This window comes from Lissotriton vulgaris, unplaced genomic scaffold, assembly GCF_964263255.1.
Source record: "Lissotriton vulgaris unplaced genomic scaffold, aLisVul1.2 SCAFFOLD_3410, whole genome shotgun sequence".
In the NCBI taxonomy this organism is placed as follows: Eukaryota; Metazoa; Chordata; class Amphibia; order Caudata; family Salamandridae; genus Lissotriton; species Lissotriton vulgaris.
The window spans coordinates 176,058-201,187 of NW_028251725.1; the positions used below are offsets into that span (position 1 = coordinate 176,058).

Consider the following 25,130-nt stretch of genomic DNA (forward strand, 5'->3'; position numbering starts at 1 on the left):
TTTCTTTTGCCTGAAAACACCCCTTTCTCTCTTTTCTATTTTCTTTTTTCCTCTTAGTACGGCACAGGATTGTGTCTTGCTATTGTTGTAGAAATGTATTTGTAACCACATTTGATATCTTTTGACAAATAAATTCCTTGCGCGGCTGGACAAGGAAGTTTAAACATATAGTAGGCTATTGTGCTCTATATAATATTTGCTTTATCCCCAAAAAAGCTAAGAACCTTTGTTTCTGAGAATTCAGTTGTTACCCATGGTTCATAGCTACCCGCTGGGTTCCCCTTGTTGTTCTAAAAATGCTTACTCTACATGCCACAAACCACTGGGGACTTTATTACCCAGCAGTCTAAGTGCCAGGAGGCGCTGCTGGTCATCTGTTCATGCCCGGAGGTGCATAAAGAGCCCGTGGGGCTCTTGCAGCATGGGATCCCTCTTGCCTGCCTGCTCCACATGCTGAAAACCACCAGGGACTTAATTGCCCTGCAGTCTGAGCACCAGGAGGTGCTGCTGGTTATCAGTTTGCGCCTGAAGGCGCATAAAGAGCCCGCAGGGCTCTCGCAGCATGGGAGCCCTCTTGCCTGCCTGCTCCACATGTCCCAAACCACCAGGGAATTTATTACCCAGCAGTCTAAATGCCAGAAGCCGCCACTGGTCATCAATTCGTGCCGGGAGGCGCATAAAGAGCCTGCTGGGGTCCCCCAGTACGGGACATGTGGGCGTGCCCAGGCCACACCTGGGCAATGCCGTGGTCAAGTGTGGGCCCATCAGCGACTTATAGAGACTGGGCTGGGCCACCCCTCTTGCTTCTTGAATTCAACATGGGTAAGCGCAAATTGCCATGTAGTATCGACGTAGACAAAGCAAGAGCTAAAGTGCCACATAATTGTGCCTCCATATCCTATTAAACAACAGCAGTAGGGGTATCAACTGATCAAATCCACGATGTAGAGGAACAGCTTGTGGTGGGTGAGGCAGCACCCACTACTACCCCGCCTACAGTAGCGCTACAGCATGCAATCTCAGGAGCAGACATTGATACAGACATAGTTGTGGAAGGGGGCGTCTCCATACAGGTCATGCAAAGTCCTTAAACCCTTTCACAGGGCCTGATGACTAAAAAAGGGGGTAGACTGGCTGGGAACAAATCCCCTGCTTCGACCCCGCCCCTAACAAAAAAAGTCAGAAAGGAGGTTTGAAGCAGGGTACCAGTGCAACTCATTTTCCAACTAAGGAGTGGGGGTGATATACCTTTGGCCCAGGAGAATCCGCTGATTTTGCGCCTTATTGCAGCAGTAGGAGACCTTCTTTAAACACGCCTGGAGTCAATCTTTGGGACATTCAGGGAGGACTTGACCATATGTGTTAAGAATGTAATAGAAGGCATGATAGCAAAGCTCTCACGATTAGAGTCTCAATTAGCTGAACTGATGGACACTAATCCTAGGAACAATGAAAATAATGAGGTGCCTAACGAGCCAAATAGTGCCCAAAATAGCACACATGTGCAAAACGTAGTACACTTGAGGGGAGCGCAATATAGTATTCCATACCCCGGGCCTTAAAGCCTGATATCGTTATCCCAGGAAAAACCAAAGAAATGAAACAAGTGGCTGCCATTACAAATCTCTGGGTCGGTAATAGATGTAGGCTCCATTTACCACCTGAGGCCACCCCTCTAGCAGCAGTGCTAGTAGGGGTACCCTCCTTAACGATAACACAATGGAAACAAGAGATGTGCTTATTCACAAGGTGAAATTCTGGTGTACAAAACTGTCAGACAAGGGGGTTAGAGCATCATCACACATTATAATGGCTAGGCGGTTGGGATGGGTTAGTTGGCGTGCAAAGTCTGAAGAGGGTGATTGTATTATTATTAATTTTGACCAGATCAATGTAGCTTTCTGACTGTTTTGAGAAGGAAGTAAACAAGGCTTGGGTGGTATAAAAGCGCCACCTGAGGTTCCTTTAGTAGGTTGAAAAGAATGGGTGATAAGGCTGATCCCTGAGGGATACCCAGGGTGACTACGGAGGCTTGCGAGAGTGAACTCTTCATCTTGATTCTTTGTGTTCTGTTATTTAGGAAGGAGGAGAACCCTTGCAACACTGTGCTTGAGAGGCCCATCCTTCGTTCCAATAGGGACAAAAGGTTGTCATGCTTGACGGTATTGAAGGCGGAGGATAAGTCAAGAAGTATCATTAGGCATGATTGATTGAGGTCAAGCATTTTTAGTATGTCGTCCATAATGTGTGCGAGTGCAGATTCTGTACTGTGATCTTGGTGGAAGCTAGATTGGTGACTCTCTAAGAGGTTGTCATTCTCAAAATGGTTGCATAATTGAATTTGTACACATTTCTCCAGCAGTTTCGCCAAAGTGGGGATGTTGGATATAGGGCGGTAGTTGTTGAGATCAGATGGAGTGACATCAGCTTTCTTTAGTATAGGTGTGACCTGCCCTATTTTAAGGCAGTGCGGAATGGAGCTTTGTCTCAAAGAGGTGTTTACAATTTGTTGCCCATAGAGGTAGGATAGTTGTTTTTAACATTTTGAAAAGAGCAGGAGGCAGGGGGTCAGAGAAGTGATTGAAAGGGTTTATTGCTTGAAGAGTGTTATAGATTATTTGTTGAGAGATTGGCGAGAAGGTGTGCCATGAGGCATTGTTTTTTGTGACTTCCCCTGAAGTATTAAAGTGGACTTTGAGTAGGGCACCACATTTAGTATCTTGGGCCATAGATTGTGGGAGAGCCTTCTTGGATTGGATGTCGAGCTCGATGGCCTTAGTCTTTTCGCGGAAGAAATTGGCAAGCACATCGCAGGTAGGTGTATCCAGGTAATTTAGTTCCCTAGAGTTAGTCGTGTTGCATGCTTGTTGCTTGACGATTTCAAAGAGTTTTTTGGACGGTTGATTGCTTGGTTCAGCTGGGTTCTGAAAAAGTCTGCCTTTGCCTTAAGAATCTTCCTGTTATATGAGTTCCTTAACCTTCTAAGGTGATTAAGGTTATCAGTGGTGGGTGCTGATTTCCATAATCGCTCTGCAACTCTTAGCTTGCGTCGCTCCGAGTTTAGGGTCTCACTGAACCAAGGTTTGGAAATTTTGGAGGAGATGTTTTTTTCTTGGAGGGGTGCTGTAGAGTCCAGGATTTCAAGCAAAGTGGAGTTGTAGAAGGTTGGGAGGTCATGTACATCAGTCATGTCCATCATGTGGGTGAGGTCGGAGTTGCATCGGTTTACCAAGGAGATGGGGTTGATATTTTGTAAGTTTCTTTTCCATTGTCTTGTTTTTGAGAGTTTGCCCCTTTTTTGAGTTACTTCGATATTGATGGAGAAGAGGATGCAGTGATGATCAGTCCAGTCGCATGGGGTGATGGATTCTAGTAAGACAATGTTTGTTTTTGCTATGATGAGGTCCAGTGTCTCTCCCTTGTTGTTAGTTGGGCTGTCACAGAATTGAGATAGCTCCTGGTCTGACATAAACTCTTTAAGACAGCCTGCACCATGATCATTTGCGTTGTTGCAGTGGAGATTAAAGTCAGCCAAGAAAATTTGAGGTACTTGTGAGTTGACATTGGATGCAATGACTTCCATTAGCCCATCGATAAAAGTCAAGTTATCACCCGGGGGGTGGTAAAATATGTGAAGCTTGCTGGCAATGCGCTTATCATCAGAGATATTACTACAGAGGTAATCGCAGGAGGATAGCTTGCTGCTTGCTTGACTGAGATTGAGTTACGATAAATGCAGGCCGCACCTCCCCTGGGTTTCCCGTTTCTCAGTCTAGGCAGATTAGGTCATGAGTAGGAGGAACCAGTAAGTCAAGGATGGGAGAGGAGAAACTATTTAGGCATGTTTCGGTGTGGACAATAATGTCTAAATCATTCTCTAGAATCAGGTTGAATATGTCAGGAGCATGTTTGCTAGCAGATCTGTAATTAATGAGCCCACACTTCATCTTGTTAACAGAGTGGGTTAGGGTATTCTGCTCTATGTTGATATTTGTGAGATTATCTCTATTTACGGATCTGTTGTTGTGAGTCGATTCTCTGAGGGGATTGGTGTAGGGGTCCTTTTCCATAGCATTGGAGCATCTCGGTGGTCAGATGCTGGAAACACGGTGATCTCTGCCGGGTGATGCTACATTAGTTCTTAGATGGTGACATGGCAGTCTGAAAGTTCATTGTACTGGAGAAAGCAGTTCAAAGCATAAGAAAGTCGAACCAGCAATCAGTATGTCTATGGTTCAGAGTTATTCCCGTTTTGCCGGAGTTGTTTAAGGAGGGCTGTTCATTCTCTATTTCTGTCAGCTTCTGTAGGTTTAGTTGCAGATCTAGTCCCTGAGCTCCAATGACGAAATGACTTGGCCAGATGGATGGAGAGGGGGCTTTGTCATGGTCTTTTGTGTGTTTTTTCCAAAAGGGTTGGAAAGCCAAAAATCGACTGGGCCTCCTCCAGGGTTTCCTTGTTCCATACAAAAACATGTTGAGAGGGGTGCCCCCAACGGTAGTGCACACCCTTTTCCAAATGAAAGGACATGGCTGGTTTCAAGGACCTAACATCTTTGGAGAATAATGACAGAAAAGTTCTGAAGAATTCCCACTTTCGTGCCTTTGAACGTTGTGGTGGTCTTGTCTCGTACAGCTGCCATGACAATGTATTTTTGTTTACAAGAGTGGAGGGGTGCCTCGAGTACTTGTGTGGTGACCAGCTTTATTTGTGTGGTCTAAGATAATTTCTTTGTCCAGCAGTCCAGGTGCCACATGGCAAACAGCTGAATCACATACCCATCAGGCTTTCCAGAGTCAGCCTGCATAAGGACACTTTAATACATACGCTTTAAATATATCAATTCAGAAATTAAGGCCTATCTCCCCTGTAGAGAGCTGCGCTCTTCCTCCCAATTCCTCCTCTCTGTTCCTCGATTTAGGAGAAAGAAACTGGGAGGCATGAAATTCTCCACCCTCGCCCCTGTTTTCTGGAACTCTCTTCCTTTTTCCCTCAGGTCCTCCTCGCACTATTCAGAGTTCCGAAAAGCTCTTAAAACCTTCCTCTTTTCCCAAGCCTTCCCACACTAGCGGCTTACCTCCTGCCCTGACCACGGGTCTGCATCCCTAGCGCCAAGAAACCGCTTGGTAAATGTGCGCTCTATAAATGTTTTAAAATTCAAAATTCAAATAAATTGGAGCGACATGACCTGTTTTCCAAATCTTCAAGGTGAAAACAGAGTTCAGCATTTTTCTCACACAATTCTTGTAGTTCCTGTTAATGCATATTTAGTTCATCTTCTCGTTGATTACTTACATATCCTAATTCAGCCACATCGTGCTTGATGCCTTTAATGTCTGACGCTATATTCTTCTTAAGGGCAGCTATATCATCCCTCAGGGCCCCAAAGATCACCTCCAGGAATGGCAGAGTGACATGTTCTTCAACTATTGACGTTTCGGCGTCCTCCGTAGAAGAGTGTGTGGAGGTCCCAGAGCGAGTAGGTGGGCGATGTTTAGCCAGTGTCTTGCACAACAATCCTTTTTAGGTGGTATTCTCCTTGGAGAGGTTGGTAGCCAAAATGGTTTCTGTAGTCATGAAGAACACCACAGCACTCTATCGTGGCATCAGGATGAGTGAGAGAAGTGAGAGAACTACAAAGCAGAAAGCAGTTGGGATCCAAAGTCAAATTGATCTAGGGACCAGAATTCTCCCACTTCGATAGCACAGGGATCAGGTGTCACAAAATGTGGGAAGCTTCAGCCAAATGTCCCCTACAGGAAGGGCAGGGCAATCACTCCAAATGTCTCTTTAATAGTAACACAATTGTGTGTTAATAAAGCAGAGGACCCCCACCACCCCCAGATCACCCCTCCCAGTCCAGATAGTGGTAAAGCACAATCCTAAAGCACTGGTCTGCTATCCAAAAGGGCATTTCCCAAAGCACAGTGGTTCCAGTGAGTACTGATCCAAACAAGCCACTACAGATGTAGGCACAAAGTTATCTAAATATAGCGGCATGCACTTATCCAAAGCTTGCACCACCAACAATCTCTGTTGCAGCCCAAGGTAACGCAGCAAGCGCCAGGTAATCCTCACCCTATTTGGCACCAACATTCCAGGGGTCCTCTTGAGGGAAAGTCTCTCTGATGTAAATAAATAATTTACTCTTAATTTCTATGCAGGTAAGTACTTAATCAATAATCACTCAATCGGAAATGAAAGAAAACAGAGTCTGTGGTGTTAGAGTTCTTAGGGGTTTTATTCCTTAGAAAGGAATGGTCAAGACCAAATTATCATGTTCCGAACACCACACAGGGTGTCAGAAGGGATAGAGCGCGCTACATTTTATTAACAGTACATAGCTTATATACTTATTTTGCATCATTGGAAACAGTATAGAAGGCGTAACAGCAGAGAGAAGACAAGATAACAGTATACACGTGGTACATGTGCGTAATCAAGAGGCGTGAACTAGAGGTGTGTTCTAGAAACGTCACAGGTAGGTGTCACCAAAGGGGTGGCACTAACAGAAAATGTTGCAATGTCAGCAGAAATCGGAAACTTGGATGCGCGCGCAGCTGCATGACGTGTGCATGACATGGAGTCGGAGGGTGCTGGGGACTTGACATTTGCACTGACGGAAAGAGACAGAAGTCTGGCATGTCAGATCAACTTGTGCTTCTATCATATCTGATATCTGATGTTTAGGAACTAAGCTATCTGGGCGGAAAGGTCTCTGGGGCAGAAGCTATTCTATACTGACTGTGAGTGCGTGTATAAGCGCCTGAATGTCTGTAAGAGAAGCGTGGGGCACGGGGCCTTCCAGGGGAGCATGGCAACAGAAGCTATGAATTACTTGAATTAGTTGCATAGAGACAGGTCGGCCCTTTGGCCCTGCAGCTGAGGAAGGATGTTTACTGGAGCTAGCAGGCAGGAATGTATTTTCGGGGAGGGAAACAGATAACTCGAAGGTTATAGTCAATCTTGGCAGGCAGCAGGCTGAGCCGAGCGCGAGGGGCCGCGCTGAAAGTAAGTCAGAGTTCACGAGTACAGGGGCTGCCTGGGCAGAGATTCTCGGAGTCAGAAGCCAGAAAAGAGGTTCGGTGGCAGAGATTCAGGGCCTACTTCAGCCAGAGCTGAAAAACGTAGGAGTACACTACAAAAAGACGTTGGCATAGCATACTTAGGAACGGACCACTCAACCCATTCATGGTGGGTCTGAAAGAGGACATGTTAACGTTGGACGCAAATGTATTTGCGTCTTCATAGCTGGCACAGGAGGGAAGTTACATGCACTTTAACTCGTACATGGAGACGGTGGGGTACTCGCTAGGGAACACAACTTGACCATAAAATTTATATTTCCTCATTCCCTCCTTGTTCCCTACGGACCCTTCATGATATATCGATCCTCATGAATCGATCAGTTTGTTCTTGTAACATTATATGTTCATCTTTTTTTCTTTGACGATTTGAGAGACAACTGGAATGTTCAATGCAGGAAGTGGCACACAGTCCACATATTGCCGGTCCACATTGTAGACACAGGCAGCAACTGAATACTATGACTAGGCCAATGCCTAGGAAGGATAGGATCTTCCATCCCCAAGCTGTTAACGTTGTCCAGAACCAACCAGACCAAGTCCAGGTGCCTGGATTCTGATGTATTTGATTTGCAATTTTATGCAGACGGGTAATAGCTTGATAGACAGATGGTGCATTTTGTGGGATGAAAACGCAGCAACTTGACCCGATGACCTTACAGGCTCCACCTCTATCTGCCAAGATGACGTCAATAACAAGACGATTTTGAAGGACAACAACCCGCATAGCAGATTGCTCCTCTGTTAAGTTACCTAAGGCGGAGGCAGTTTCATGTACTACTGCTTCAAGTGTTCTAGTTAATCTACGTATTAATTTACTGTTTTGGACAGGTCCTAGAAAGAAAAAGAATCCTTTATTGAAATCAGTGTACTGTTCCCATGCCGTTTCTGTGTAGTCGACAAGTGGGATATCTCTTCTGGATCTATTCTTGACTAGATTCGTATTTCTATGGTAATCAGGGGGAGCTAGAAAAACAGGTGGCAGAAGGAATGCAATATAACAGGTACCATCCCAGTCTGGAGGCAAACGTATGTATGCGGTATGACCACAAACAAAATAAGAGTGACTGATAGCTTTGAAAGACGATTTACCCTGATCACTGAATTCGACCACAGTAGTGCATTTACTATGACCTACGTGTACTGAACCTTTCTTTCGGACACACAATTCACCTGTGACTGGTAATACTAACATATGGGGCAGAACTGGAGCGGCTTCGGATTCAACAGTAAGGATCATGAGACTAATTGTGTAGTTACCTAATCCATATACCTCATTTTCTAGATCAGTTCCTATTCGAGTGGGGAGTCCCTCCTTGTCAGGGTAACAGACATCTAACAGAACTGAGTTCAAGTTTCCCCAAACCCAGCCTCCATCGAAAACAGCAATATCAGGATCTAAGGAATTAATTATTTTAAACCATGCACCACAGGAGCCATTGTGAGTGAACGGGTACGGAAAGAGGGGCAGAGCTCCCTTGTAATTCTGGTAGGGAGGGAGTCGGCCACATATCCAGCAGTCGGTAGCATTATTTGTCTGATGGGAGTGGTGTAACATACTAATGAATGTGTTGTTACGCAGCGCAAGTCTGTAAGAGAGTTCATGTGCAGGTAATTCACTAAAAGTGTGTTCAGCAGAGACATTGTAAGCAGATTGTTCACGCCTGAAAATAGGCCAATAAATGGGTAGCAGAATGCTGGCAATAATAATTAGAACACTTAAGAAAAACATTATTAACAATGTCACTATACAGTGACTACGCAGTGATTTGCAGTATGTACGTTTCTTTGCTTCTCTCTCTCTCTCTCTATCTCGATCTAGGGGATACATGTCAGAAACTATTTAACCGATTCACCTAGGGGAGGACTTAAACAATTAAACTGTCTGACTTGCTAGATCGGAGTTTCATACGATATTGTTCTTGGGGAGTCTTTTCTCGTTCGGTAACGGTAAAGTCACTTGGTTTTATACAGTCTTTGGTGGGGGTGGACGAGTCAGAGTCCTGTTTTAGTTCGTTTTTTAGTTCATTGCAAAGCTTGATGTGACTCGTGTGGACCCACCCCTTTCTCCCCTCTATCTTCACGGCGGTCCTCGTGGTGAGAAGAACGGTCTTCGGGGACTTCCAGCGGGGCTCCAGCGGACTTTTCCGGTCGAAATTCCGGACGAGTACCAGATCCCCAGGACGGACCTCGTGCGGCTTTACATCAGTGTTGTCGGGGAAAGCTGCGGCAACCTGTGAACGACATGATTGGAGTGCAGACATCAAGGAGGCAAGGTAATCTGTCAACATATTGCAATCAACATCAGTTATTTTCTTCGGAATGGGCGTCCCCCACATATTCGGTGGTCTGCCAAAGACCACTTCGTACGGGGATAGCCCTGATCTCGAGTGGGCGACCATTCTCATGTAGAATAGTGCCCCGGGCAGGGCGACTATCCAGTCGACCCCTTTGTCCTGACAGATCTTTGCAAGACGTAATTTTAGTGTCTGATTATGCCTTTCTACAAGGCCTGCTGCTTCGGGATGTCGGACACAATGGAACTTCCACTGGTATCCTAGCAGTAGAGAAACTTCTTTCATTAATGCAGATGAGAATGGCTGACCGTTATCTGAGTATACGACACGAGGCAAGCCGTACCGTGGGAAGAATTCACGAACCAGCTGCTTGGCAGTGGTCGGAGCAGTGTAATCTGATACTGGGTATGCTTCGGTCCAGCGGGACAGAGCACAGACAACTACGAGAACATATTTAAAACCTCGACAGCGGTCCATCTGGATATAATCCATCTGGAGGACTTCAAAAGGGTGATCGGGAGGATGAAATCCACCTTGCTCTACAGGGACGCTTTTACCTGGATTGAACTGACAACAGATCATGCAAGTACGCACTTTCTGTTTTGCTGCTGCTCGTAAGTGTTTGTTGTACCAGAGATTCTGTAGACTGTCTAACATTGCTTTCTCTCCTAGATGTGCCGGGCTATGTGCTGTATTTATCATGACTTGAACCATTGAGTCAGGGAGAAACGATATAGATTTTTCCTTCGTTATCCAACCTTGATCTGTCTGAATCCCTCCTAGTTCAGTCCATTTCTTTATTTCATCTGGAGTAGCATGTGTCTGGATATCAATTACGTCTAGGGCGGGATCTCTAACTGTCATACACTTTGTCGGTACTATTGTCTTTGTCACATCAGTAATCTGGGTGTGAGTCAGTGCTGTATGTTTTGCTGTCTGGTCTGCCAGGTCGTTACCCTGGGACACAGAATCTGTAACTTTAGTATGTGCTTTACACTTCATGACTGATATGCCCGAAGGCAAATGTATTGCTTCTAACAGTGCTTGAATGAGGGGACCGTGTTGAATCTTGGCCCCATGAGAGGTCAGGAAACCTCGTTCTTGCCAGAGGACTCCGAAGTCGTGTACAACTCCGAATGCATAACGTGAATCTGTGTATATGTTAACATTTCTGTTTTTGGCTAGAATACAAGCTCGGGTCAGAGCGATGAGCTCTGCTGCTTGAGCAGACAGTGTGTCAATACGATGTGTTTCTTTAATTTCAGTTTCAGTGGTCACGGCATATGCGGCCACTAATTCTCCTGTACTTGTTCTCATGCATGAACCGTCCACATAAAGTGTCAGGTCTGGATTTGTCAATGGAACATCTGTTAAATCTCGTCTAGGCTTTGTTACTGCATTAATGATTTCTATACAATCATGTGGGGCTGGATCCGTCATAACTGTTGGTAACAGTGTTGCGGGGTTCAGGATGCTGCAGCGTCTGATTTCTATGTGTGGCTGGAATAGTGTTAATTCATAACCTGTCAGTCGTGCTATAGTCAAGTGTTGAGTCTGGGTTCTGTTTAACAAAACCTCTACAGAATGTGGTACTTGAACTGTTAACTGATGACCTAAAACAATTGAATCACTCTGTCGGATTGCTAACGCTGTTGCTGCTACAGACTTTAAGCACGCAGGGAGTGCCTGGGCTACTGAATCCAATGTACTTGAAAAATAAGTGCAAGGCTTATGTGAACCTGCTTGATCTTGGGTGAGGACAGACAACGCTGTACCATCACGTTCTGTAACGAAAAGTGTAAACGGTTTGCTGTAACATGGTGTCGCTAAAACTGGTGCTTGACATAAGGCTTTCTTTAATTCTTCAAAGGCTTGTGTGTGTTCCTGAGTCCAAGGGAGGGCAGTCGAAGTTGCTGCCTCCTGTGTCGTTAACTGAATGAGTGGTTTAGCTAGAAATGCATACTGGGGAATCCATTGTCTGCAGTACGAGGTGAGGCCTATGAAGGCCCGCACTTCCTTTTGTGTCCGGGGTTGCGGCATATTTACAATTAACTGAATGCGATCGGGAGTGAGCTGTCTCCCCACTTTGGACAGCAAGTGACCCAAGTACACAACTTGCTGAACACAGAATTGTAGCTTCGAAGGAGACACCTTGTGCCCCTTGTTGGCCAGGAAATGTAAAACTGTCAGTGATGCTTCTTCACATTCGGGCTCACTTCGTGCGGTGATCAGCAGATCATCGACGTATTGCAGTAAAGCGGTGTTAACTGGCATTTGAATGCAATCTAGTTGTCTTTTCAGTGCTTGACTATAGATGCTGGGGCTTTCTGTGAATCCTTGAGGTGCGCGCGAAAATTTGAAACTGCGTCCATTTAAACTGAATCCGAAGAGATATTGGCTCTCTGGATCAATAGGCACGCTGAAGAAGGCGTTCTTGAGATCAATTACAGTAAAGAACGTTGCTTCTGAATCAATGGCAGTCAATAGAGATGAGATATCTAGGACCACAGGATACTGTGGAATAATGCATTTATTTAATTCTCGAAGATCAATCACCAGCCGATATACTGGCGGTGCATTGGGATCTGTACGTTTAAGAATCGGAATGATGGGTGAATTACAGATATTGGAGTCGGTCTCGACGACCACTCCTTGGGCAATGAGCTCGTCAATGATTTTCAGTAAAGCCACTACAGCATCGGGTGGTAACTTGTATTGTCTGATTCGGGGTAATACAACACCTGTTTTGAGTGTAACACGGTATGGTGTGATATGCATGCAGCCTACATCAGTTGGGCCTTTTGCCCACAAGTAATCTGGTACATTTTTCAATCTGACATCGAATTCTCGCAAAACATAATGACCCTTGAAATCCCGCAGAAAGAGTCTAACCCCCTCCGGGGAACAGCATATTATAGCTCCTAGAGCCTTCAATGTTTTAATTCCTAACAGATTTTCTGGACATGATTTCGTGAGTAACAGGTCTGTAACACGTGATAATGGACCCACAGCCAGGGGAACTGGTTCTGATACCTCATTTATAATAGGCTGTCCTGAAAAACCCAGGGAAACATTCTGTGAGCCTGAGAGGGGTGCCCCTGGAACTTCATCATGACTGATTGTAGTGCGACTTGCCCCTGTGTCAATTAAAAACTTCCTGTCTTTTCCCAATACTTGACTGTGTACATAAGGACCTTTTTGATCTACAGGAATCTCAATAAGAGGCAAGCCACCTTCCCTCTCTAGGCTGTTTCATGTATATCGTGAATATTCGGGGTAAGCGGACTGGGCATACTGGTACATCTGCTGTGAAACTTGCTGAGTTGCAGCAATGGGCTGTGGCTGTGGTACTGCTACGGTCTGTGCTGGAGTCGAGGAAGCATGCATAGGCTGTGTACTCTGTGTATTCTGTGAAGATTGATGCTGGTTATGGTCTTGTCTAGGCGGATGCGGTCTTTCCTTAGTTTTACCTGTCGCTATGTTATGTTTCAGGACTGGGCATTCGTGTACGTAGTGACCTGGCTGCTTGCAATAATTGCATGTCCCTTTAACGGGAGCTGCAGTGTGACTGGTCTGGGTCGTACCCTTTCTGTGACCGTCGGATGGGACCGTCTGAGCCAATAACATTTTCATCTTTGTGTCTTTCATGCGTTTTTGTTCCTGATCTTGTTCTTCTCTTATTCTGTTCTGATGATATTGTAACATTTGTAACATCTGTGATGGCGTATTTGCTTGCCATGTACTCTCAACCTTGTATACACGGTTTTTAACTAACGGTAGGGAATTCTCGACTAACTTTGATACAAAAAGATGCGGGTACGACTCGCTACTTGGCTGGAGGCCACTATTAATAATGAAACATTTCTCGAATCTTGAATAGAAGTCACTAGTATCTTCATCATGTTTCTGTTTACAGGACGAGATGGCGTCCCAATCTTCCTTTCTAGTTGTCAATAATCTGGGCAGGACCTGTACTATCAAACCTGGTAACGCTTTAGTTTTGTCCCCAAGGCCTAACCCTGGGACCCGTTTCTTTTCTTCGTCCTCTATTTCTGCCCATGCAATCTTTGTATCTCCCACCTCCCATTCCTTTTCTTTTAATTTCTCGAAGATACCCGTGGGTGGTCTTTGGCATTACTTTAGTTGGAACTAATGGCGACGGCAAATTTTTCGGTATTTCTGAAATGGCGTCAGGTGTACCCTCGGCCATAAGATACATGCCGTTTACTTGGCTATTTCGGATGCGATCTATTTGTTCTGATTTTACTCGGATTCCTTCAATAACTAGTTCGTTTTCTCGAGCTTTTTCTGATTCTCTAAGTCTGTCTTCTCTACGAAGTGCTCTTTCAGCACGTTTATGTGATTCCTTACGCCAAAATTCTATGGCATCTTTCTGAGACTGTCTGGCTTTCTTTTTCCGTAATGCCTCTTCTACCTTCATGATGCACTCGGCATCCCATGTTCCATTAACTGGCCATCTGTGTCTCTCGTCTAGGTGCTTTGTATAATCGGTCCATAATTCTAGATACAATATGGCATCTATACCATGCTTATTGTACATAAAATTGCCTGGAGTGTCCCTAGGAGGGATAGGAATTTCTTCCTCTAGCATCCCTTTCCTAGTTCCTATCTGCTTTAACTTGTTGAAAAACGGCATTCTGCTTACTTGATACTGAAATGCGCAATCCTTGATACTTAATTCTGAATGTAACTAGTTATACAAGAAAACAGAATAATGCACAAAAAAACAGTCACATTCATACCACGACATTAATCACACACAAAAAAACATTTAAGACATAGATGACTACCCCACTATACTGGATGTACTGCTCAACAGTACAGATACACTGGTGTAACAGTGCAAAAATTCAGAAATTCGGAATACTGGATATACTGCTAAACAGTACAGATACACTGCCTAAAAACAGTGCAGACCGGACTTGTGTACCCAAACCCGTCTAGATACGACCCAGCAATGGTACTCACCGGGAAGCACGGAAACAGAAGGCCTCGGAAAACTCGACTGGACTCGACTCGATACTTCGGAAAACTTCGGAAAACTTCGGAAAAACTTCGGAAAACTTCGGAAAACTTCGGAAACCTGGTGGGCCTCTTGACACCTCGGACCTTGCTTCTTTCGGCTAGGCTCTGGTCGGGATCCTCCGCACTCCTCACCGCCTCGTCTGGGTACTGATCGCAGTCTTCGTCACCTCCGTGGGTCAGAGGGAGATGCAGGAAATCCTGCCGATACGCGTATGTTCCGGCTAACTGACGGCAGGGGACATAGGTTGCAACGCACCAACCGGCGCGTGAGGTGGGGGAGGGGTCCCTGTTCGGGCGCCAAAATGATGTAAATAAATAATTTACTCTTAATTTCTATGCAGGTAAGTACTTAATCAATAATCACTCAATCGGAAATGAAAGAAAACAGAGTCCGTGGTGTTAGAGTTCTTAGGGGTTTTATTCCTTAGAAAGGAATGGTCAAGACCAAATTATCATGTTCCGAACACCACACAGGGTGTCAGAAGGGATAGAGCGCGCTACATTTTATTAACAGTACATAGCTTATATACTTATTTTGCATCATTGGAAACAGTATAGAAGGCGTAACAGCAGAGAGAAGACAAGATAACAGTATACACGTGGTACATGTGCGTAATCAAGAGGCGTGAACTAGAGGTGTGTTCTAGAAACGTCACAGGTAGGTGTCACCAAAGGGGTGGCACTAACAGAAAATGTTGCAATGTCAGCAGAAATCGGAAACTTGGATGCGCGCGCAGCTGCATGACGTGTGCATGACATGGAGTCGGAGGGTGCTGGGGACTTGACATTTGCACTGACGGAAAGAGACAGAAGTCTGGCATGTCAGATCAACTTGTGCTTCTATCATATCTGATATCTGATGTTTAGGAACTAAGCTATCTGGGCGGAAAGGTCTCTGGGGCAGAAGCTATTCTATACTGACTGTGAGTGCGTGTATAAGCGCCTGAATGTCTGTAAGAGAAGCGTGGGGCACGGGGCCTTCCAGGGGAGCATGGCAACAGAAGCTATGAATTACTTGAATTAGTTGCATAGAGACAGGTCGGCCCTTTGGCCCTGCAGCTGAGGAAGGATGTTTACTGGAGCTAGCAGGCAGGAATGTATTTTCGGGGAGGGAAACAGATAACTCGAAGGTTATAGTCAATCTTGGCAGGCAGCAGGCTGAGCCGAGCGCGAGGGGCCGCGCTGAAAGTAAGTCAGAGTTCACGAGTACAGGGGCTGCCTGGGCAGAGATTCTCGGAGTCAGAAGCCAGAAAAGAGGTTCGGTGGCAGAGATTCAGGGCCTACTTCAGCCAGAGCTGAAAAACGTAGGAGTACACTACAAAAAGACGTTGGCATAGCATACTTAGGAACGGACCACTCAACCCATTCATGGTGGGTCTGAAAGAGGACATGTTAACGTTGGACGCAAATGTATTTGCGTCTTCATAGCTGGCACAGGAGGGAAGTTACATGCACTTTAACTCGTACATGGAGACGGTGGGGTACTCGCTAGGGAACACAACTTGACCATAAAATTTATATTTCCTCATCTCTCTGGATCTGGAGTGAGCAATCAGGCCAAGTGGATCCTAGAGGGCTCTGCCAGACTTCCCCTGCTAGAGTATAGGCCACACAACACAATGCACTCCCCACACAATAAACCCAGGCCTGGATTCCCCAGGCAGCCAAACGGGCCAAGTGGGCTGTGATAACATGGGGTGGGTAGGAGTAGGATTTATGCTGCATTACTACTGCCTCACTCCAACCACTGAGTAGCAGGTAGGAGATCAGTGTGGATGGACAATGGTAGCTATGCCACAGGGAGGCGGGACAGCATTGGTGCAAGGGAGCTCACCAGTAGGCAGCAGGGCAGTCCATCACGGGCGTACAGTGCCAATTTCAGTTCTCCACACAGGCACGATCACTGGGCTAGCACTCAATTGTATACAGAAAGGGCTAACACCCAGTGCTATACTCAGCAACACTGTATCTGCAGTCACAGTCTGCTCCATCTGTCATTTTGAGAGTGTGGTCATCAGAGGCCCTCAATCAGCTGGCAATCAATTTGCTAGTTCCTCAAAGTTAGAGCACCTGCCCCACTTTCCGCAGTGTTCCCCTCAGGTTGCCATCAAACAGGTACAGAATAGGTGCTTGGAGATTGGGAATCCATCCTTTTTTAAGGATTTTCCTTTCTTAAGGTAGTGTCCTCAGATAATAATAGGAACACAGTGCACTAGGTCTTTGCCTATTGAATGGCCTGTCTAAGACCTATTAGACCCATGGATAGTTAATTTGGTTTGCTTGGAGATTGCCAATAATGCCCCACCTGGTTTCAGATGGCAGAGTTCTGTGAAAACACAACCACTCTGGCGCCATCTTGGCCATGTTCCCCGTTTAAAAATATTTTAAGATGGCAACCTGCAGATATCATGGCAAGAAGGCACAAATGCCAAGAAACTGGGATGCCAAGTGTGCTCTGGGTGAGGGGTTGGGTGAAGGGTAAAAGAAAGTGCTATAAGGAGGGAGATGGAGACAAAGTTGTGCCTCGCTTGCACTGCAATGGATAATCTGCCATCCTCAGTGGAAAAAAATACCATCAAATCAAAATACTGCGTTTGAAATACTTCTTGGTGGCACAAAGGCAAGAAAAGGGAGGGAAGCCATCAAATCAGGAGTAGGTAAATGATATAGACAATAAACCTATCCAATCATAAGCAAGGGGCTTACCCAATGCAGTTCTATGTATATGTAATCCCACATATCACTCTTAGTTTGTTAGCATAACTATGCAGTGGGAGACGCGCGAGCGCGTCGACAAGATGGCCGCCGCCACCGGAGCTCCGTAATCTCATCAGCCTAATGAGCTGAATTACGACGATTTTGCCACAAGGTTTGCTTCATTAACGCAGCGCTTGCATCCTATACCGGCCCCCTACCTTCTCTGTCAATTTGGGGCGTTTTCATCATGTGGGGACCCCTCTGCCTGCTTCCTGGTTCCTCTCCCCTGCCTCTGCTCCGATTCAGCCGATTGCCTCAGCACAGGGGGCGGTGCACTTCTCAAGAAAGGGCCTGGCTTGGGCCTAGCCACTCCCACGGCTCACATTAACTCCTGCACTGCCTTTTGTTCAAGTACTTCTGGAGCTTTTAATACCCTTTTCCCTCATATTTATTACATTTTTGAGGTGGATTTGGTATTTTACATTTTTCTGACGCAAAAAGTTGGTTTTCCTCCTCAAGATGGATAACAAAAATTCTAATGTCAACAAAAGGAAGCAGCAGGTGTCTCCTCCCCCAAAAAAGTCTACGGTTGTTGAAACTTCTGAACCTTCACTTACTCTGATACTGGAGGAAATTAAAGCGCTGCGCATGAATACTGATACTATTGCAAACAAAGTGAAAAATGTTCGCAAAGATATGGCGTCCATATCCATGAAAGTTTCCGATAATACTATTAAAATTCAGGACAATAAAACCAAACTCGACGCTTTTACACCTTTGATGGCTCAGATAGTACCAATGCATAACCAATTATTGGAATTGGAGAACCGTAACAGACAATATAATCTCCGCATTTTTAATCTGCCTGAAGAAATTGAGGGCTCCCACTGTCGCTTATACTTGAAATCTTTGCTGCCTGGTCTTCTAAATCTCAAATTCCCGGAAAAATTTGAAGTGGACAAAGCGCATAGAATTCCCTCACACAGGAATCCACGCCATACTAAACCCAGGCAGGTGATTTTCAAGGTCTTGCGTCACCATCACTTGGTCCTCATAAGGAAAGCAGCCAGAGACATTCCTTCGCTTCTGGTAAATGGCTCCAAAATATTTATCCATCAAGACTTTGCTAAAGAAACGGTCGCTATTCGCAAGGAATTTTCCTCTCTGCGTCCACAATTGAAAAGCCTTGGTTTTAAGTATGGTCTATTTGATCCGTCTACAATGCGAGTTTGGAAAGACACCTTTTCAAAATCTTTTCACCGTCCTGAAGACGTAAGACTTTTTCTGGACCAACAAGCTTCGTCATCGTCATCAATGGATACTCAAGCTCCTATTACCTGAACGCATTTAATTTGAGCATTCCTGGCGATTCCTTTTTCTTCATGGGCTCCAACGGTTTTTTGACCATGCTTGTGGAACGGGTGTGCGTCTCTGTGTCCTTATTTATGTACCCTGTTTGTCGCTTTTTCTTCCTTTTCTGTTTCTTCCATTTGTGTCTTTCCCTACCTTCTCTGGCTTTCTACATAGAGTTACTTTTCTTCCATGGCTGTTTTCTCTCTTCTCTTCTTTTAACGCCTCTTTTCATCCTCATTTTACTTCTTCATGGCTACTATTCATGATGTTAAAATTGTTTCTCTTAATGTTAAAGGTTTGCGACATCCAGTTAAAAGAACGAAAATTTTAGACTACTTGGGTGCTTCTAAAGCTGATATATGTTTTATTCAAGAAACACATGTTGATGATAGCATTTTACAATATATGAAAAAAAAGTGGGTAGGCACTATAGTTTCATCACCTGCCCTTGGTAAAAAAAATGGGGTTGCAATTTTCTTTGCAAAGAGATTACACTGTCAGATTATCAATAAATTCACGGATACAGAAGGTAGATTTATTGTTGTTAAAGTTAAAATTCATGATTCCACCTTCTTTTTACTTAATATCTATGGCCCCACAGCTGATGATCCTTTGTTTTGGTCTAACTTAGCTACAGAAGTTTTAAAGTTGGGACAATTTCCTTTGATTATTGGAGGGGATTTTAATGTTATCATTGATCCGCTACTTGATAGACTTTCTACTACCAAGTTTAGACCCCCTAAAGTTTTTCATGCTTTTAAATCTTTCCTAAGTACAACCAAACTGGCTGATGTATGGAGACTACATTCTCCCACTGAAAAATGGTTTTCCTTTTTCTCTAATCCCCATAATTCTCATTCAAGGATTGATTATTTTTTGATTTCACCTTCCCTACTTCAGTCAGCTACAAATCCTGTTATAGGCACTATAGATATTTCAGACCATGCTTTAATTTCTTTTGTTTTAAATATCTCTTCTACTTTTACTAAACAAAATAGATGGCGTATGAACTCGAGCATTGTCCTTACTGATAAGCATAAACCTAAACTATTGCAGGCTATACAAGACTATTTTTTATTCAACCCTGAAGATTCCACATCAATTGTCACCAGATGGGATGCATTTAAGGCCTACATTAGAGGTACCACTATTTTCATTATGGCTCATGAAAACAAACAATTTAACGCTAATATTAAGCATTTGGAAAAGCAAATTGCTAAATTTGAACGTTTGTTTATCTCTTCTAATGACCCCCAGTACAAATTTACACTTCAAAAACTCCGCTATGAATTTAATGCCATCCTTAGTCAGAGAGCAGGAGTTCAACTTTCCAAGTCAAATGCTAAATTTCGTTTTAATACCAATAGATCTGGAAAACTCCTTGCTAATTACTTACGAATTTAAAGAGATAAGACTCAGATTACCTCAATACGAGGATCTCAAGGCAAAGTAGCTATTTCTCATAATGATATTGTGCAAGAATTTTTACGTTTTTATTCAACCCTTTATAGTAAACCTGACACCTGCTCTGAATCTTTAATTGATTCTTTTTTAAATAAGTGCAATTTACCCCATATTTCCTTATCAGATAGAACAGGTCTAGATTCTCCAATTACATCTGAAGAAATTTTGCTTGCCATTAAGTCACTTCCCAAAAATAAATCCCCAGGTCCGGATGGTATCCCAGCAGAATTTTACAAAGAATTCCAATCTCATCTTCTCCCTTATTTGCATACCCTTTTCTCTCACTTTAGCTCCTCTGGTACTATCTCAGGCTCCTTTACGGACGCCTTAATCATTGTTCTGCCCAAGCCTGATAAAGATCCTACCTTAGTTTCTAACTATCGCCCTATTTCCCTAATAAATCAGGACTGTAAGCTTTATGCGAAAATCCTTGCTACTAGATTAGCTCCTGTCCTCCATTCCATTATTCGTCCAGATCAATCTGGTTTCATGAAAAATAGATATTCTGCTAATAACACTAGAACTCTATTACATATTATTGAACAAAGCGCTCACCTTACTTCTCCTGCAGGAGTGATGGCCTTAGATGCAGAAAAAGCATTTGACAAGATTCACTGGCAATTTTTATTTAAAACTTTATTGTCTTTTGATTTTGGTGCCTCTTTTATTCGTATGATTTCTGCTTTATATTTTGCCCCTACTGCTCGTTTGTTCATTAATGGTCAAATTTCTAATCAATTTCCTCTCTTTAGAGGAACTAGGCAAGGTTGTCCCCTTTCCCCACTGTTATTTCTCTTAGGTATTGAACCTTTTCTTAATTATATTCGCCTTTGTGATGACATTCAGGGTATTGTGATCAATGATGTTATGGTAAAAACTTTAGCCTATGCGGATGATGTTTTATTATTTATTAATAACCCTCTTTCTTCTGTTCCTTCCCTATTAGACATTATTGCTCAATACTCTATGGTTTCAGGTTACAAATTAAATGTAAGCAAGACTGATTTTTTTCCTTTAAGTATGTTTTGTACCTCAGAGATGCTCCAGAACACAGATATTCTTTGGCAATCAACCAAAATTAAATATTTGGGTATTCTATTTGCTTCATCGCTGCCAGCTGAATTAAAACTTAACTCTGATTTTATAATTGCCTACATTAAAAACAAAACGTCCAAGTGGTCTGCTCTTCATCTCACTTGGTGGGGAAGAATGGAATCTATAAAAATGAATATAGCGCCTAAAGTTTTTTACTCTTTAGCTATGATCCCCACCCAATTTCCTCTCAGTTTTTATAAAACTGTTGACACACTCTTGTCCAAATTCCTTTGGTCTAACAAAGTCCCTCGTATTGCTTACAAAAAGTTAAAAAATTCCTAAGTCCCGTGCTGGTTTTTCCCTGCCAGATTTTCACCTATACCATAAAGCTTTTATCTTAAAGCAGAGTGCCCTTTGGTTTAATACTTCACATATGGTAAAACCTCCAATTTGGTTGGATATTGAAGCATCCATTGTACGGCCCTTTTCTTTACCTTCATTGATGTCAATGCCATCCACAGCGAAGGTTGTTCATCTTTCCTCTATCATTAAGTCCTCCAGATTGATAATTAATGACTTAGATTCTAATTTTGAATTACCCCTACTCTCCACAGTCCACTTGTCTTTTTGGCACAGTGCGCTACTTAAATTGAACAGAAACATTTCCTTCTGGTCCTCTTGGATTTCACGAGGAATTTTATATCTTAAAGATGTATTTAATGGTAATGCTTTTATTCCTTTTGAACAGCTACAGTTAAAGTTTGGTATCCCAGCTACTGACCTTTTAAAATATAAATTTTTGTGTAACTCTATTTTGGATTCCTTCCCCAATGGTATTCCCTCTTCCGCAACAAATGACCAATTAATTTACCTCACAGCTGTAACATCTTCCCCTAAAGCTGTCTCTGTTTTTTATAAAAAACTCTCCTCCTCACAGGGCTCCAATGTCCAGATTATTTCGTCGTTTTGGAACAATGAACTTTCCCTCTCCCTGTCAGATGACTCATGGTCCTCTATATGGCTTGACAGTATCTCTGGCTGGCTCCCAGTGTCCCTTTATCAAACCAATGCTTATATTTTATTTAACACTTTATGGACTCCATCACGTCTCTTCCATGCAAAACTGTTACTCTCTGATGTTTGTTGGCACTGCAACGCTAGCCCTGGTTCACTTCGCCATATGTTATTTGAGTGTCCAGTTATTATGAAATTTTGGTTGGAAGTATGGAATGTAATTTTGAAAATTTTACCTTTACAAGATGATATTTCCTTTAATTTTTTAATTTGCAAATCGATTGCCCTAACTCATCCCCTTTCTGAATCAGAGGCAAAATTGTTTAATTTTCTAATCACAGCTGCCTTAAAATCCATTACTTTCTGTTGGAAAGATGCTTCTTCTCTTTCAGTTCATGCTTGGTGGTCATGGATTACCTGTACGAGAAGAGGTGCGCAGCTTTCTCTTAAAGGCGTTACTCATAATCCACAATCATTTCAATCGTTTTGGTCTCCTATTGATTCATATGTTTTGCAATGATATTGTTATGAATTTTCTTATGTTCTATTTTTTACATTACATTTTAACTGTAACTCTGTAGTTTATGAATTCACGTTCCTATGACATGTTATTCCCATCCCCTCTCCCTCCCTTTCATCCTTACCCTTCCTCTTTAATTGCGATTCTTTTATATTATTATATGTTAATATTGCGTATTATGATTGATTGCATTTCATATTGGTTATTTGATCGCTTACGCTTGTAACTTCCTTCCTCTTTTTTGTATTGTACTTATTCGTTTTCCTTTTGTCCTAAAATTTAATAAAATCTTTCTGAACATAAGAATACCTATGCAGTGATGACTGGCCTTTCATGTTGTAGTAAGAAGAGTACCATTGTGGTGTATTTAAATAAAAATGATATGCAGATATGCAGTTTGGTAGAATGACGAGGTAATCACAACGAGAATGTAACATTTACTTTGATAAAACAAAACATGAGAAAACGCTATGGTTTAGGAATAATGCAACAGATGATTAATTGTTCATTTCCTCTACAGATAAAACAGATGGAAAAGAACGGATATCAAAATCTAACCTTAGGGACCGATTTCCTACTTATGGGCTTGACAGAAATCTTCTGGCTGCAAATTGTGCTCTTTGTAGTATTCCTGGCCATCTCTTTAGTGACTGTGATGGGGAACCTTCTCCTGATCATACTTCGAAGAATTGACCCTCGTCTGAATACCCCAATGTATTTCTTCCTAAGTCACCTCTCTTTTATCGACATCAGTGTCACAATAACCATTGTGCCAAAACTGTTGGCCCTTTTCCTGTTAAAGGACAAGTCCATATCTTTCCTGGGCTGTGCATTGCAGATGTATTTCTCTGTGACCTTAGGGTCGGCTGAGTGCTTCATCCTTGTTGCCATGAGTTATGATCGCCACACAGCCATCTGCCAACCGCTTCGGTACCAAGTCCTGATGAGCAAAAGGGTCTGTGTTCTTTTAGCATCCACCTGCTGGATCTCTAGTCTTGTGAACTGCTTGGCCCACACAGTGTTTACATTCCGACGGCCATTCTGCAAGTCCAGGGAAATCAGACATTTTTTCTGTGAAATCCAACCATTGCTTAGGTTGTCCTGTGATGACACACGTATCCATGAAATGTGGGTTTTTGCATCAACTGTGACAATTGTTCTTTGCTCTTTTCTTCTGACCCTATTGTCTTACATTCACATCATCTCTACCATCCTGAAGATCCAGTCCTCCAAAGCGAGGTCTAAAGTGTTCTCTACCTGTTCTTCCCACCTCCTTGTGGTTATCATATTTTATACCACTATTATGTCCACATACATGCAGCCAATTTCCCGTTATACTTCACAGAGGGATAGAGTGATTGCAGTGCTCTACACAACAGTGATTCCAATGACGAATCCCCTTATTTATAGTTTGAGAAACAAGGACGTGAAGGGGGCATTAAGGAAAGCCATTGGGACAACATGCTGCTCTCCCACAAGTTAGATGAAATATGAACTAAATACCGTCAGTGCATACCTCCGGCATTTCAGCTCTTTAACTTTTCGAAAAGGTCAAAACTGCTACAGATAACAATAAAATGCATAGAAAGCCGTTATTCATTTAGGAAGACCTTGGTGGTATGCGCATGCTAGCTAAATCAAAGATTATTGGAAAGATTAGCAGTGGTTAATAAAAATATGCATTGCCATGGAATTGAGACCATGAATTCCACAGCCCAATCGAATCTTATGGAGAATACATAGGTTAGTGTACAGTACATAGGTGGCACAGCTACAGCAAGCTGTGCTAAATAGAGTTGACATACTCTTGATTTCTCTCGATCCAAGCAAATCTGCAAATGGGAGCAGTTTTACTAACTATGGGCCATATGTATGAAACTTTGGTTTTGCGATTCTCAAATAGCGATTTTTATAAAGTCGCTATTTGAGAATCGCAAAACGCTTTGTATGTAGGATTTGCAAATAATTTCACGAATCCCACAAATTCCTTAATTGCGAATCGCAATTTGCAATTCGCAATTAAGGAATACCTCCCCATTCATTCCTATGGGCCTAGAGGCCCATAGGAATGAATGGGAAGACATTCTCAATTTGCGATTCTCAATTAGAGAATCGGAAATTGAGAATGCAATTTCAAGGGTGCCAGGGTGACAAAAGGGGACCCTGTTGCACCCCTGAAATGTACGTGTGCACATGTGGCACACATACGTGCCCTAAGAGCATGTATGTGCGCCACATGGCATTTTGAAAAATGCAAAAAAGTGAATTTTTCAAAGAAATCTCAAATTACCACCAACTTGAAGTTGGTGGTAATTTGCGACTCCTTAAGGCAAAATGGCACTTTTTCTGTGCTTATTACATTGCATTTAAGGAATTGCAATTTGCGATTCCTCAAATGCAATCTCAAAATAAGGAATCGCAAATTTTGCGATTCCTTATTTTGTAAGGCAGTTTTTCTTTCATACATACCACTTAGCCAAATTGCGATCGCAAACGCTGGCGTTCGCAATTTGGAATGATACATATGGCCCTATATCCCTTGTATGCTGTTTGATCTAGATATTAGAATAATCACTACAATCTTTCCTGCTGATTCTTGTAGACATATGAATATAATCAAA

The 25,130-nt window shown here is 43.2% G+C and overlaps 1 protein-coding gene across 1 annotated transcript; it reads left to right on the forward strand.

Moving 5' to 3' along the window:
* The first annotated feature begins 309 nt into the window (after nucleotides 1-309).
* LOC147662791 (olfactory receptor 8U9-like) lies at nucleotides 310-23,992 on the forward strand. Its single transcript, XM_086950900.1, has 2 exons — nucleotides 310-822; nucleotides 23,030-23,992. The coding sequence occupies exons 1-2, from the start codon at nucleotides 310-312 to the stop codon at nucleotides 23,990-23,992; spliced, it is 1,476 nt and encodes a 491-aa protein (XP_086807026.1).
* Nucleotides 23,993-25,130: the final 1,138 nt, after the last annotated feature.

Excerpts from the sequence above, each read along its gene's own strand:
- LOC147662791 (XM_086950900.1), top strand. The coding sequence starts at position 310 with ATGCCACAAACCACTGGGGACTTTATTACCCAGCAGTCTAAGTGCCAG. Across the intron at positions 823-23,029 it reads GCTTCTTGAATTCAACATGG|ATAAAACAGATGGAAAAGAA; the intron begins GTAAGCGCAAAT and ends TTTCCTCTACAG.